Source organism: Saccopteryx bilineata, chromosome 12 (assembly GCF_036850765.1).
Source record: "Saccopteryx bilineata isolate mSacBil1 chromosome 12, mSacBil1_pri_phased_curated, whole genome shotgun sequence".
Lineage (NCBI taxonomy): Eukaryota > Metazoa > Chordata > Mammalia > Chiroptera > Emballonuridae > Saccopteryx > Saccopteryx bilineata.
Window position 1 is genome coordinate 20,971,979 of NC_089501.1, and position 16,429 is coordinate 20,988,407.

Below are 16,429 nucleotides of genomic sequence, written 5' to 3' on the forward strand. Positions count from 1 at the left end.
GGCACGCCCACCAGGGGCGATGCTCTGCCCACCAGGGGGCGATGCTCTGCCCATCCTGGGCGTCGCCATGTTGCGACCAGAGCCACTCTAGCGCCTGGGACAGAGGCCACAGAGCCATCCCCAGCGCCCGGGCCATCTTTGCTCCAATGGAGCCTTGGCTGCGGGAGGGGAAGAGAGAGACAGAGAGGAAGGAGAGGGGGAGGGGTGGAGAAGCAAATGGGCGCTTCTCCTATGTGCCCTGGCCGGGAATCGAACCCGGGTCCTCCGCACGCTAGGCCGACGCTCTACCGCTGAGCCAACCGGCCAGGGCCAGTGATTGCTTTTCACTTTCAGTTTTGGGCATATATAAGTGTGTTACCAAGTTTAAAATATTGAAGATCTGATTCTGAGACCACTCAGAGAGGAATGTGGAAAATAGGACTCTAGGACCCAGAGAAAACACATTTGCTGAACAAGGCTGGGAAGTGAAGCCTCAGCAGTGATGTAGCTATAAGTCTCATTTCACCCAATGCCTGCTCCACCCGCCAGAAGCACTCAGCATAGTGCTTCCAGCACCTTTCAGGCAGCAACAGGATAAAGCACACCATCAAGAGCTGGGTTTTCCTAATGAGAAGAAAAAAAAATGCACAGAGTCCACTCACGGTTGATTGTTAGCCCAAACCGAACACCTTAGACTCACACAGTAGGTTGGATTGGTGCCACCATGTAAGTTCTCATGGGAGAAGGATGGTTCTTTTTAAATTGGCCTATGGTTGATGATGTTCTAAGATTCCTTTTGTATGACTAGAGATACGGACAATTGAAATCCTTACCCACAGAGATAATGGATATGTACTCTATCTTCATAGGCCCACACAAATTCTTTAATGTCTTTCAATGGGTTCTTCTAAATATTTAGGAGTAGCTTTCTGTGAACTGCCTTTTAAAACTTCCCTTCATGGTCTTTTCCAACTCTGTGTCCAAAAGAGAAAATGTTGCCTAGTAGCTTTATCATTAATAACCAAAGTACAATTTTACATTACAATAACTCTATGCCAACATGTATTTAAAAAGGCAGTTTGAAGTTTGCTGAACTCAGTGTTCATGATTAAAAGGTTTAGATAAAAGGGAAGCTCACAACAGGGAATATATATATATATATATATATATATATATATATTAGCAAAGAAGATTTATTCAAAAAGAATGTTTCTCTTGCTTGGTAATTTCTAAATCCTACTATTGTTAATGGTACTAAGTCATAGTAATTAAACTGATATGGCACTTTATTAATATAAAATAATTAGAGCTCCAAGTGTCTCCATAGATCAGATGTAAACATACCCTTATAAGAGAACTAAGGCAAAGAGAAAATTCTGCAGCAATTGCAAAGAAAGTGGTAACAGTCATGAGTTGTCTTCATTGGACCCAATGCAAATTCTTCCAATGAAGCAAGTACAGATTTTATTTTCTCACCTTCTACCCAGCTGTGTACCTCTCTTTAGGATGCTATGAACTGGCCAGAAAAAGAACAATGCTTCTTTTTCTGCCAGTTCTCAACATTTGCAACACTTGATAGCATTTATTAATGAATGATTCTCTCACACTAGTCATTTGATACTAAAGGATAGCCTCACCTCTTTGCTTCCACTCCTCTAGGCCAGAGACTCCAGGGGTGGCCTCTCCCTGTTGATATTCAAAAAGCTTCTTTGATCTCACAGGACCCAAAAAATAGCTCACATTCTAGCTCTTCAATAAAAAGCCCTCTCTTTATTATTGTTCAAGGGCTTATAGGGGAAAGGGTAAAAGTACTCAATCAAGTTCCACTTGGAAATTTTATCAGCATCTTTCCTACTCTAATGATTGCCTTATTTTTCTTTACAGTTCATTCAGTAAATACATGTTAAGGGTCTTCCATGAGCTAGACTGTGTTCTGGGTTCTAGGGTTGTAATAAACAGTAGTAAAAAGTAGTAACATTTTAGTGGTAGAATCAACAGATAAACAAGTAAATTAAGATGTCAGGTGAAGATATGTTGCGATGAAGCAAAATAAAGCCAAGTGAGGGGAAAGAAATTCATGATTGCCCTGACCAAATAGCTTGGTTGGTTCGAGTGTCATCCTGATATGCAATGATTGCTGGTTCAATTCCCAGTCAGGGCACATACAGAAACAGACTGATGTTTCTGTGTGTGTGTGTGTGTGTGTGTGTGTGTGTGTGTGTGTCCTTCTCTCACGTCTTTTCTCTCTAAAATCAATAAATTTTTAAATTTTTTTTAAGTTATGGTCTATGGAGGAATCACTTCGTAAGTTTTATAAATCTCTAACCATTATGCTATACACCTGAAACTAATATAATATTAAATGTCAACTATAACTGAAAAGTTGAAAAAAAAATACTAGCAAGTTTCCAATTCACTGTGCACCAATTACAGTTACATTTCCCTTTTTCCAAGTGATCCTGGTCCTTGCCGTTTATATCATATGTACCACTTATAAGTTAAATAATACATTTCCAAGTGAAGTCAAACACCAACTTATTCCTGACCTGCTTTGTTGTTCTGGTAAAGGCAGCAATGTTTTCTAGCTAACTAATTTCTAAGAGTCAGCTTTGATTCTTGCCTTTTCCTTTCCTTCCCTCATATTCAAAACCTTGGCATGTCCTAGGTTTTCCACCCCTTCCTCCACTTATCTTGCACTCATTGTCATATTTTCATTCTCAGTTTCCTAATTCTCATTCAGGCATTCAATGATTTCTCTGTCTTTCACATTTCTGATAAGCATTGCAATAACATAGACAATACACCAAATGGCTGTAAGAAGAACATCTCTCCTTCCTTTGACAAATATTGCTGTAATCAGAGTTACACAAGATGTAGCTGAGAATATAAATAATTTCCAGAAGGATTGCTTAAATGTCCCTATGATGTCTGCCCAAGCTACCAGACCCAGAGGAAATAAACGAAACCTTGAAAGGGGCTTGCCATCGTCACCTCTTAAAGACACATTGCAGAAAGTCAAAACGTGTTTGCAACTGTCACTGGCGATTCCAACAAAGGGGCTTTTCACTTTTATTGTTATTCACATCAGAATATCTGAGAATGTTAGAATGGATTTGGGAAGAAGATAAAGGAGGAAATTTTCTAGAAAGAACAGAGAAAAGGTGCTAGAGAATAAATAACAAAAGGAGACATCTATAACCAATAGAGGACTCAAAGAAAGAACTCTAAAAATGTGTTAGATGAATCATAAAGAAGGAAAAGTCTGAAGTTTTATTTAATCCAAAATGTGGTAATATTCCAGGATTTTTTTTGGAATGGCATGAGTAAAAAAACACAAATCACGTTTTCAATATGCTCAGTAGGGAAAGTGAATCCCTGGCTCCTAGTACCATTCTCAGCTAGGGTGTGTCCCCAGACAGTCAAATAAATTTGCATTTACCTATGAAATGAAGGTAATTATTTCTACCCACTTCATGTAATATTGTAAATATAAATGATATCACTTGAAATGGCTTTCAGAATCATTAAGTATTTTTCAGGTGTTGGAAATATATTTAATTTTAACTTTAGGAATTAAGGAGATTCCTGATTAATAAAAGACACTTTTTTTTTTCTAAATAATGCAAACTTGTGCTTATTAGACAAGTTTCTCTGTGCCATCAGATTTACACAGAGAAGGACATGTCAGATGTTTTGTGACTCTTATTGTTCAGAAAAGGTTTATAGGATGCAGTAGCCTATTTGGACCCAGAATAAAAGGGTGATTATATAAAAAAAATTGTAAATAGACCAAAGTAGTATTGAAAGTATTTTAAAGATGTAAGCTAGTATTTTGAGAAAGAAAATAACAGTGTCTTCTTCACCCCCATGCACCAAAGAGAGTTCCAGACGTGACTGAGCAGCATTCTGTGAAAGGAGCAGGTGCCACGTCCCCTACACTGACCACCGCAACGTTCACTCTATGCCCGGCACCACGTCCCCTACACTGACCACCGCAACGTTCACTCTATGCCCAGCACCACGTCCCCTACACTGACCACCGCAACGTTCACTCTATGGCACCACGTCCCCTACACTGACCACCGCAACGTTCACTCTATGGCACCACGTCCCCTACACTGACCACCGCAACGTTCACTCTATGGCACCACGTCCCCTACACTGACCACCGCAACGTTCACTCTATGGCACCACGTCCCCTACACTGACCACCACAACGTTCACTCTATGGCACCACGTCCCCTACACTGACCACCGCAACGTTCACTCTTTGCCCGGCACCACGTCCCCTACACTGACCACCGCAACGTTCACTCTATGGCACCACGTCCCCTACACTGACCACCACAACGTTCACTCTATGGCACCACGTCCCCTACACTGACCACCGCAACGTTCACTCTATGGCACCACGTCCCCTACACTGACCACCGCAACGTTCACTCTATGCCCAGCACCACGTCCCCTACACTGACCACCGCAACGTTCACTCTATGGCACCACGTCCCCTACACTGACCACTGCAACGTTCACTCTATGGCACCACGTCCCCTACACTGACCACCGCAACGTTCACTCTATGGCACCACGTCCCCTACACTGACCACCGCAACGTTCACTCTATGGCACCACGTCCCCTACACTGACCACCGCAACGTTCACTCTATGGCACCACGTCCCCTACACTGACCACCGCAACGTTCACTCTATGGCACCACGTCCCCTACACTGACCACTGCAACGTTCACTCTGTGGTCAGTTCAATCCCATTTACTCCTATTCATCTCCCTCAGATACTTAAGTAGACATCCATAAAGTTACTCAGAATGAGTGCATGTGGAAAATGACCTTACATCATTCTGTTGGCTGTGAACACAGACATGTATATAAAATCAAGTACAGAAACTATGCCCTGTAATTCTGGTTTAAATTTGACATCACCCCAGCACCCATGAGCATCACAGTGAAAATCCATCTGGTTACATTCAGATCTCTTCTTTCCTTTCTTGGTTCTGAATCATCTGCTGTTGAAACTTCTTCCCTGGCCCTAATTGATCTGAATGACCAGAACATCAGCAATCCTTCCATCAGAGCTTTAGTTCTGTTCTCCCCATGTGGGTAGTTGTAAGCCAGCTCTACCACCTGCATATCAGACAGATCATGGGTAGGAAGTGCAAGCCGCAGACAACTCAAGCTCTTTTCACAACTCATGCAGAGGACACACCTCATTTCCCTTCTGGCCTTTCCTCGTGTCTGAGGAAGGTACATTGCTCCGGATCAAGCTTTGTTTCCCATCTTTGGCCCTGACTCAATCCATGGGACTTGAAGATTCATCATGGTTTTTTAAGGTTATCCCTTGGTTCATTCCATGACCTTCAGCTTATAATTACTATCTTCCTTTTTCTGCCATTTATCTGAAATCTCAGGGGAAAAATAAGCTAATTAAATATTTAAAAACAAAAAAAACATAACAACAACACATAAACCTGAGCTTGACTGTGATCTCACTATCTGTGGAGGAAACCTTACTGTTTATATCTGCCCTGAACTTGAGCTGCTCTGATCCACTCTATTCTCCATTACCAGCATGTGGACCATTCCTACGGAAAAGGGAACCCCAGAAAAAGGAAACTCAAATGTTGTGAAAACCTCTCAGCAAACTCCCTCAAGTAATTCTCAGTGTCCACAAGAGCAAATCCAAAGGAAAGAGAATTTAGACACTGTCTGCAACAAATCCCATCATGAAGAATCATTTCTCAAAATACAAACTTTAAATATAGTTGGCATTCATTTATTACTTAGCTCTTCTGGTACTGTTTATATTAGCTAATATACAAAATGCGGGAAATTTAGAAAACAGACGAAGTTCATTCTCTTATAATTCATCTTTTATAAAATACTTGCTATAGTTCTATGCTTGTCCCAAATTAAACATTTTCTGTCTTTCTTTCTCCTCCATGTCATAGGTTTAGAATGAGTCCTTAATTTTTCAAGGGGCTTTTAAGTATTTTTTTCTACACCATATGTCTCACCCAGGACTCTATGTAAAATTCCTTATCTTATTTAATCTTCACACTAATTGTATGAAATAAATATTATGATTCCTATTTTAAGAGCTGTTGAGTGATTTGTGTAAGGTCGCACAGCTGGCTGGCAAGTGGTCAAAGCAGTATTTGAACCCTGGCCTTTCTGACATCAAGATCTCTGGGTTTTGTTTTGTTTTTTCATTATATTATTTCAATTTTGATGAGGAGAAATTCTGCCTTGAAAAAAAAAGAGTTTCATGATGAAAAGACAGGAGATATCAAACCATAAAAAAAAATACATAGAGGCACTTTAAATGTATATTACTAAGTGAAAGAAGCCAGCAAGAAAAGGATGCACACTGTCTGAACCCGACCATATGACATTCTACAAAAGGCATAACTATGGAGACAGTTAAAGTATCAGTGGTTGCTAGAGATTAGGGAAGAAACAGATAACAAGGCAGAGCACAGAGAATTGTTAGGGCACTGAAACTATTCTGTACGATACATATCATTATACATTAATCAAAACCCATAGAATATGAAATACTGAGTGTGAAACCTGATGTAAACCCTGGAGTTTCAGTGATAACGATGGGCCAGCGTAGGTTCATTGATTGTAACAAATGCACCTCTCTGGCGGGAATGTTGATAGTGGGGCAAGCTGTAAATGTGTGGGGATAGGAAATGTATTATGAACTCTGTACTTTGTGCTTGATTTTTCTGTAAACCTAAAACTGCTCTAAGAAATAAAAATCTATTTTTTAAAAAAGGTTTCCCCCACTAAAAGACAAATAGACATCATGGAATTTATGTTACTTCACACCTTGCTCCAATTTCTACCTATAACACTTAAGATATTATAAAGAGAACCAAAAGTTAAAACTAAGCCAATAGAATAAGGCACTAGAAGAAGTAAAGCTATCCAAGGACATCCTAATTTAGCCTGTATTTCCCTTACTTTCACCTTCCTGTTGTATATCTTGTCATCCCTTTTGTTATTTTCATCTCTTATTCTCGCCACACAACTTCTACATCCAGGAATGAAAAAGACAAAACAAAAACAAAACTTTTTTACAATACTCTTAGTATTAACTGTTCCAGTTACTATTGCTGCCAGAATGTAGTGTGTAAAGCAACCATTTATTATGCTCACAGATTCTGTGGGTTAAGAGTTCAGACAGGGCACACTGAGGGTGGCTTGTCTTGATTTGTAATATGAGAGGCCTCAGCTGGAAAGACTTCAAGACTAGGCTGACTCAACAGCTGGGGGCTGGAATCATTTGAAGGCATTTTTTTTTCCCCCATACATCTGTGTACTGATGCTGGCTATCAGCTGGGACCTCGGCTACCTTTCAACCAAAATACATTCCCATGAGTTCTCCATTGGTCTCTCCATGTGGGTTAGTTTGGGCTTCCTAGTTTGGGCATGGGGACTATGTTTCAAGAGACAGCATCTCAAAAGAGCAAGAAGGACATTTTATGATCTAGCCTTGGAAGTTACATAGTGTCACTTGTGTTGTACTCTGTCTGTCAAAGCAGCCACAGAGTTCAAGAGGAAGGGACATAGACCCAAATCACTAGATGAAAGGTGTGTCACAAGCACATTGTAAGCACATGTGGAATAGGAGATACTGTTTTTGGTATTTTGGAAAGTATAATCTACCACAATGACTCTTATTATATTTTATTGTACTTTAAATATCTAGGTATGTGTTGCATTGGAATGTTTGGTTAGACATTGTACCACATTTTTATTTATGATTATTTGTTTCACATTATAAACCACATGATAGCCACCTTAAGTTAATATTCCTGAGCTCCAGCGTAGTGCCTTGTACTTGACAATCACAGTATACAGTGTTACTATCTAGTGCTGAAATTGCTATAGATACATGCGCTTAAGCCATCATTAATTTTTACATGTGTAACGCGTTACAGAAAATCTCCACACTAACCATAAAGACATATAGCATCTTTAATATGTAAGTCAGTTTTGTTACAATGATTAGGTGTTGGTGACTTGAGAGGTATATATGTTTTTCTTCCAAGTGAATAGATTCTTATAAAGCAATAGTTGAATCTTGCAGATGAGGGGGGGGGATCATAACTTTGAGGTATCTATCTTTTCTCTAAATTAGTCAAGGTTTATTTGATGAATCTGAGTGATACCTTGATCATGAATGTTTATCTCTTCTGAAAAGTTAATTAATGAAGGCCATTGTCCCTTTCAGTTGATTTCATAGGTGGCTTTGATTCTTATGGCTATCAAGGGCCTCAGAAGACATCTCATTTACAACTACAGCCTATGTACATGTAAGTATTTACTTGGGAGGTTTTCTTCTGGGATGCTGATGATTAAGTAAATATTCTTGTAGCACAAAATAGATGGCATGCAACTTTCCTTCAATTAGATACTTTAGTATTTTCTCTCCTACTTATATTTTTTTTGAATGGGATAGTTTTAATAACATTTTACTCATAATTTTTTTAATTAACTTATCAGAAATGCCACACCTAATGTTACCTTTAGTCTTATATAAGTGTCAACTTCATGGCCAAAAAAACCATATTTCATATACTAATATTTTGAATTATCCAGAAGTATATATATTATATTTGAAATGATATAACATTGTAGACAGTTATGTGTGAAAACATATAACCCATATGCTTTGCTTTGCCCAGGATACACTCAGTTTACCTGGTTTATCCTGATATAATTATTACCAGTACCCCTTATTACTCACAAAAATGTTCTCACTTGGATGATAACTGATAGGTTATCACTCTACTTATATATAATGTTAAAAAAAATCAAAATCTGAGTGATACTTTATTATTTTTCTGATGTGAAAAGTAAAAATGAAACCAAAATATTAACACTGCAACTTATCAGACCCTTAACTCTAGCACACAAGAGAGCAGATATACAATCAGAGCCTGATTTTTATATCTGTGTTTAGGCAAATTCCTTTGGATAACAACTGATAACAAATTCTATATATCAGCATCAAGTGATATGCTGAATTGCAAGCGAAGAGCAAAGTAGAAAGTAAGATTCCAATTCATTTTGAAATGTGAGCTTCTCTCTTTGAAGATATGTGTTTGTTGTCGCTGTCCTCCACCATTGAATCATTTTACCTTTCAATATTGTTAGTGTGTAGGATAATAAATAGATTTTTACAGTATTTCTCCAGAGAGATTAATCTTTATACATACCTTTAACACTTCTTTTTAAAAAGTGAATGATTTATGCATCATGACTCCAGTTTTCTTGTGTCCCTGTCGTTCCCTGGAAGCTTTTGGTATGCCACTCACAGCAAAGCCTCAAAGCATTCCCTCTGTAAGCAGTACATCACAGCTTCCCTCTTTTGCATTCCCACAACCACTGCCCTAATTCTGGCATTCATGAGCGTAAGATTTTCATTGTTCTTCTTATTTTAGAACCTGTATCCCATCTTTCATGTGGCTTCCAAATTAATCTTTCTGAAGTTATCACTCTGATCATTTCACTCCCCAACCTAAAAGCTATTACCTTCTGAACAAAGTCCAGTTTCCCTACCATAGCCTAACAGCCTACTCTGATCTGGCCCCAAAGTTTTGTTGAGCCATTACCTCTTCTTTTCAACCTTTAATAACTTTTAAGTCCCAACTATAGGTATATGATCTTGGGACATGCTAGGGAAATATAATGATGAATAAGAATTGACCCCTGTCCTCCTGAAGCTGATAGTCCATTGAGGGCATGAATAGTTTGATATCTCCCTTTAAGCATTATTTTTCAGCCAAACTAGAACTTTTGCCTTCTGCAAATATAGCGTGTATTTTTCCAATTGTCCGTGCTATTCTCTTGGCACAAACGTCTTCCCACCACCACCAAATTCTACTCTTTGAAACCCAACTAACTTTGAAGTTATCTTAAAAGTTATCTTAAAATACAGTCCCTTTATGAAACATTTCTTAATCTCTTTTCCTCTATTAATTCTCTTGTTTATTTTTCCCTGTACTATTGTTGTTTAATATTTATGCTTACTTTTCCTATCTTTCCAAAAAAGACTTGATAGCTTAAACAAAAAATAAAATGATAAATTCTATAAATACTTTACCATTCTTTACGATATTGTATCATAGTCTTATGTAAAATGTCCTATTAAAAAATAAGATCAAAGTAATAAGGAATAGTGGTTAAGATGGCTTACTGAAGATAGATGGTGTGAGATAAATTCCTTATGACCTTGGACATATAACTTTATTTATTCCCACCAAGCCTGTTTTCTCATGGAAACATAGAGTTGATTACATAAATACTTCATATAGTTGTTCTGAATTTATATGAAATAATTCATGTAAAGCATAGAAAACTAGAACGTGTCACATAGTAAGGCTTAATGAACATAATTTATTAGTATTGGGACCAATGCTTATGTTAACATATATTACTCATGGAAAGACTTTATCTAGTCACAAATTAATATATACTATATTCCATTCCCAAAGGATTTCCTCTGTAAATAATATATCTCATCTAATACCAGCCCAAGTAACATGTAATAATATGTTTGTGTTTAAGAGTTAACTGGGACATCAACAAGGCTTCCAATTGCTTGTTCTGACAATAACACATAACATTTTTAGCACACAGCATTTCATTATGTTGGTCAATAGGAATGATAGATAAATATGATCAAGCTACAATAAATTAGATGTAACCACTTAGTAAGGCTCAATTATAAGAATAACATAAGTATCCTAATTATATATATTAATTATATTATTTCTAATCAATCATTTCTAATTCTAATGTCTTTAAAGAGGGGACTCTGCAAAGTTTATTATCCAGCGTTAAATTCCTTGAGGACAAAACTTCCCATGATTTTATTGAATAGAATAAATTGAATGCTAACCTAAAAGTAATAAAAATATGATTTTCTTCTTTACTTCCAGGGAATAGTAAAATTATAGAAGAGCTTTCAAATCTCACTGCTTATGAAATAAATTAAATATTTAATGGAATTCAAATTTAGGAAGTTAGATATAGTTAAAATACATAACAACATACCTGTCAAATTATGACTGCTATCCCTCCCACAGAATATTCCCTAATGGCCTGAATTTCCTTATTTTACAAATGAGGAGATTGAGATAAGTGACAGGAAAACAAGATTACACAAACTGTCAGTTATCAGGCAGTTTTCCAGCCCCCTTAGTTCAGTGTTCTTTGCAAATTTGTGAATGGGCCATTAGTTTGCTCCAGCATTACATTCCCTGAATCTTATATACTTATTTCTACTTCTTCATACTAACTTCACCTCCATACTTCCATTCATGCCTGCACCCCTCCCCCTTTTCTGTGTTTCTGACGTCACATTATGCGGTGTTGAATGAAGAAGGACTTTTTCAACTTGTAGACCTCAAAATCAATCACTGGACAGCCACTGTCTACGCAAATCCTGTGAAACAACAAAGCTGACGCACCCATAAACCTAATCCCCTGCTGAGCAGCGGAGACCTGAGCATCTCCTATATCTTTATCCTGCAGGGTGTACCTTCTCCTGTCAGCTTGCCGTAAATAAGCCTCATAAAGTAAGAGTAATTTAACATCATGGGCCAGTTCAAGCACCCTGACAGTATTATATAGCAACTGGAAGTAAAAGCTGTTCCTTAGAAGGAGAGCAAATGCTTAAAAGCAATGTGCAATTTTAGCTGAGGGGCTTCCATTGTCCCCAGCAAATCTTCTGTGGCAGAGAACCCAGACAGAGCTTTGAAAATACAGCCTAATATACTTCCATTCACAGCCGCGTGTCCCTCCTGCAGTCGATGAATAGACATTCCTCTTTTTATTTCATGTGTTACATTTGGTAAATGTTCTTGGGTTATAATTCTTCAGATTATCTATAATCCATCTAAAAAACTCCATTATTTTTTTTCTTACACTTTGGTAAACCTCTATGAAACCAACAGCGGCTATGAAGTTGCTGTACAGTAGTAACATTCCCCTGTCCAAAGGTTGATTTTGTAACAAAGTAGCTGCTTGACTAGCACCCACCCATGTGCCTTAACAAGCAGGGTCTGCGTGGGTGAGTGAGTCCCACCATCTATGAGGCAACATTTGAAAACATCGCATTCTTTCTGGCAGTCTAATTGTGTAGCAATACATATTCATTTTATTTGTCCCCAGAAATGGATTTTAAATTACCATAAGCCTCTCTATCCAGGAGGTTGCACTGAAAAAAAAAAGGAAAGGAGAGGAAAATTGTCTATTTAAAGCACAATTGCAATTGGGCTTCGACTTTTTTTTTTCTCCCTCGAGTTGTGTCACCTCAAGTTGTGTCAGAGAGGCACAAAAAGGTGCTGAGGTTTCCCCCTTGGTTAAAAACATTCTCTCTCTCTCTGTCTCTGTCTCTGTCTCTCTCCCAGGTCGAAATAATACAGATGGCTTCATAATGTCAGCTCCTGGACCTTACAAAACACTTGTTTCGCAGTGGCCTCCTGCATTTTATGAAGCGCAAGAAGCAACTGAGTTTAAATATATATATATATACATATTAACGAAACAAACACAAAGCCTCACATGCACTGGAACACCACACACACAAACAGTCACACACATACTGAGGCACACACCCATTCTACTTGGCCTCCTCTTTCTAACTGAACCAAATATGCCGGCCACGCCCATCCTGGATTTCCTGAAAGCAGGCTCCTTTCTCCCAGGCCTTTGGTGAGTTCAGAAGGAGACCTGTTGGTGCCCTCTGCTGGCCGCCACTCACTCCTCTGCAGCTCAGCCAGAGGGCCTCTGCGAGCTGTGAAGGCATCCAGGGCACAGTAGCTCCAGAGTCCTGTCTTCTGCACTCCATACATCTTGATAGCACCATGACTGTGTGGGCAACACAATTGCAAAAATAAGCGAAACATGCCACGAGGACCTTGTAACCCAAGTCTGAAATGGCAGGTCGTTTGCCCTAAAGGCTGTACCGTTCATACTTGCCTTAACCCACCTAAGTTGTGCGCCCGAGAATCTCAGTGCAGACATCCCCAAGTCACTTCCTTTAGGCCAACACACTGCTATTAATTCTGAATGAGCTCGAGTCTGTATGTTTTATGTCAAGAAACGAGACTGAAGAGCCCAGCAGCTCCAGTGCGTCTGTGGACGGAAACTGCCAGCTGTCAGCCAAGTGCTTTACCACTGCGCCTCCACGGTGGCCAAAAAGGGACGAGTAACAGTAATAACAACAGTTAATAGTTGTCACCTTTATAATTCTTAAATACGGTCTCCTGTTGGGGTTGGGTGGAACAAAGTAAAACTTAATAATCTACTAAAGTCATTAATCTACTGGAAGCAGAAAGCAGAAATGGCGTAACTCACTGATTTTATTTATTGCACTCTAGGTGCTTTTATAAGAATCTACAAATGTCTTTTACTAACACAGGAACAGTTGTGGATTTCTATCAACAGAGGCCAACTGAATATGTATTAGCTATGTTTACTCTTTTATATCTAATTCAAATCGAAGACCCTACATAGGTGAGCTTTTTTTCCTAACTTCAGCGTATGAGATTATTTTCGGGGTGGGTGGGGAGGGAGCAATAGTTATCTTGGTGAAATATTTGAGATCTCTGTGTGGTGATTAGGGGGATCCATTGTGTGTTAGAGTGTATTTTAATCCTCCTGTGTTATTGTGGCAGAAAAACTGTGCTGTTAACGTAGTTGGCAACAAGATGCCTTTGGAAACTTAATAGTAGATCAATGTGTTTATGGAATATTCAAAATTTCTAGGAAATTTTGTTCTATGTATTCAAGCATTATTTGGTTTCCATTAGGGGAAAACATAATTAGCTCAGGCTTGTCAGGAATTCAGATGAGTCATGTTTTTTCTTGGATCCACCTGAGACATTAAGAACAACTTTTTAAACAAATATTCCATCTTTAAATGCAGTGAAATTCAGACTGGAAAAGTTATACATTGGCATGAAGCAACTTTTTCTCTTGGTTTCTATGAAGTTTCAGTTATTGGGTTAACCTACTTTGGAACTTGTCTCATCCAGAACTACATAAACCAGTCCCGTTACTGTGTTGCATGGGTAGCTATGATATACACACATACACATTTGAAAATGACAAAGGAACAAAGGTTACTATTGGAACATAAACTATTTTTTAAAAAGGTTCCAGCACTTGTGCTTAAATTTCTCAGTGGCTTGTATATGTTTGTCCATCCATACATGTGTAAAACATATAATTAACAAACATGTCAGTGAAACCTCATCTAATGATTTTATAGTGACATGCATGTTTAATAGAGAAAAATATTTACCAATGTTATAGTCCTTTGATTCTTAAAAGATAAATATTACACATGCCAGAAACTACTCTAATGTAACTATTACTGTGACTATTAAAATGAGGTTTCACTGTACATTCAGACTGTGATCAGATCCCGCCGTCTAAGACATGTGTATGGAAAGGAATTGAAATGCACAGAGAATGAGTCCTCACATTCCTGCTTTAAGTTGCAGCCAAGTTACCACCTAATCACTACCATTATCACCACCAAAATTTTCAAAAACAGTTGTTGACTACTAAAAAGTAATCAGTGGACAGGTCGTTTTTTTGGGAGCAGTGAGCACAGTAGTGTGATTATATCTGGGAAAACATCTTAAGTTGTACAGCTGTATCCTCCTCAAAATCTGGTGAAGAATGCTATTTTTCTAGGCTGAGCTTTTGTTACAAACCTAATATTCAGAAGGCAAGAGTTACAATCCTGATGTGTCTTTTCCTTTGCGTTGGTTAATTCTGAATGTATTTTTAACAGAGTGATTTTTTTGACTTACTAGTGTAATTTGCATTTTAAAAATAAATGGAAAAACAATTAAGTGTCCGAGCCGTCCCTGAAAGGCCTTGCTCCTTCTCACAGAGCACCTGGGTATGTCACTGACAGGAAAAGCCCTTGAAACTTACAGGTACTGCCGATGCCTCACATGCCGTGCAGGGATGCATCCGATGTAAAAGGAAAATGCCGGCTCATATAGGTAACACATACTTTCATTATCTCCTGTCGATAAGGGGTTTTTTTTGTTTTTTGACTTTTTTATTTTTTTGGTTTTGTTTTGTTCTTTGTTTGTTTGTGACAAGACTGCCTAGACTTTCCAAATAGATTTGCCATCATTTGGAAAGCACCCCCCCCCCCTTCTATCTGGAATTTAGAGTTAGCATCAGGCTATTATCTAACAGATATGTTAGACCATTATATCAAAAACCTTTGGCCTGGCCTGTGGTGGCACAGTGGATAAAGCGTCAACCTGGAAATGCTGAGGTTGCCGGTTTGAAACCCTGGGCTTGCCTGGTCAAGGCACATATGGGAGTTGATGCTTCCAGCTCCTCCCCACCTTCTCTCTCTGTCTCTCTCTCCTTCTCTGTCTCTCTCTCTCCTTTTCTCTCTCCTCTCTAAAATGAATTAAAAAAATTTTTTTAAAAAGAAATCTTAAAAAAAAAACCCTTTGGTTAACATAGGTAGATTTTTTTTTTTTTGTACACAAATAATTTGAAATTACTTAAAGTGCTCATTTGATGAGATAGTCTTTGATGGCAACTAAAGTGAAGCGTGTTGGGGCAAGGTAAGCAGTTAGGAAAGATGAACTCTCAGCTTTTGTGTTTGTACAACAGTGATGTCAGCTGAGGTTCACTGCATGAACTAAAAAGACAGGAAGCAGCAGCCTCAGGCTGCTGGTGGGGTCTGTCCTTTCTCTAATTGTACACAGACACACACCAGCCGCCAGAAACCAAAGTGCCAAACTGATTGAAAACAAGGGAAGCTTCGAGGCAGCATTCCAGGAAGCTGAAGATCAGCCTTCACGTGACTTCTCGGCCACATGGCAAGAGCCTTGTCAAGACCAAGCCTGTCTTTCCTTTTGCTCCCTGTGTGAAAGCATGCTGACGTGGGGCCGGTGAAGGAGGTGTGGATGAGTGACAGGTTGTTTCACATGGTGAGGTCAAGTGCACATGACATCTCAGTTTGAATATAGAGTCAAAAGTTAATAGAGCAACTATACATATACAGTGATACCTCGGTTGTCGTCAATAATCCGTTTGAAAACAATGGCAAAATCCAAAACCGACGAACACCAAGGCAATTATTTCCCTATGAATCAATGTACATCCAACTAATTCGTTCTAGACACTCCAAAATACATACCAAAAATACTTTATTTAAAATAAATACAGTGTTTAATACTAAAAATAATAAGAAATTAATATAAAATGAATATAAAAGACTAATGTAAAAAATAAATGAACATTTAACATGGCATTTACCTTTCTGAAGACTCTTGGCTTATGGAAGATGGCGAGGAGGGGAGAGAGAGGTACAGATATCATTGTTTGGAAGGGGAATCGCCTCCATAAGGACCTTAGGTATCAAGGC

At 38.6% G+C, this 16,429-nt stretch overlaps 1 protein-coding gene across 2 annotated transcripts in view; it reads left to right on the forward strand.

Annotated features, from left to right (window-relative positions):
- Positions 1-13,551, forward strand: part of NKAIN2 (sodium/potassium transporting ATPase interacting 2) — a 1,024,603-nt gene extending 1,011,052 nt beyond the window's left edge. Inside the window, exons 6-8 of one of the 2 annotated variants that reach the window (XM_066247954.1) lie at positions 8,240-8,321; positions 8,972-9,060; positions 12,426-13,551. In XM_066247954.1, coding sequence (XP_066104051.1) covers positions 8,240-8,321; positions 8,972-8,996 — 107 coding nt within the window. In that variant the 3' untranslated portion in view covers positions 8,997-9,060; positions 12,426-13,551. The remainder of the gene's footprint in view (positions 1-8,239; positions 8,322-8,971; positions 9,061-12,425) is intronic. The other variant, XM_066247955.1, reaches the window with a different exon arrangement.
- Positions 13,552-16,429: the final 2,878 nt, after the last annotated feature.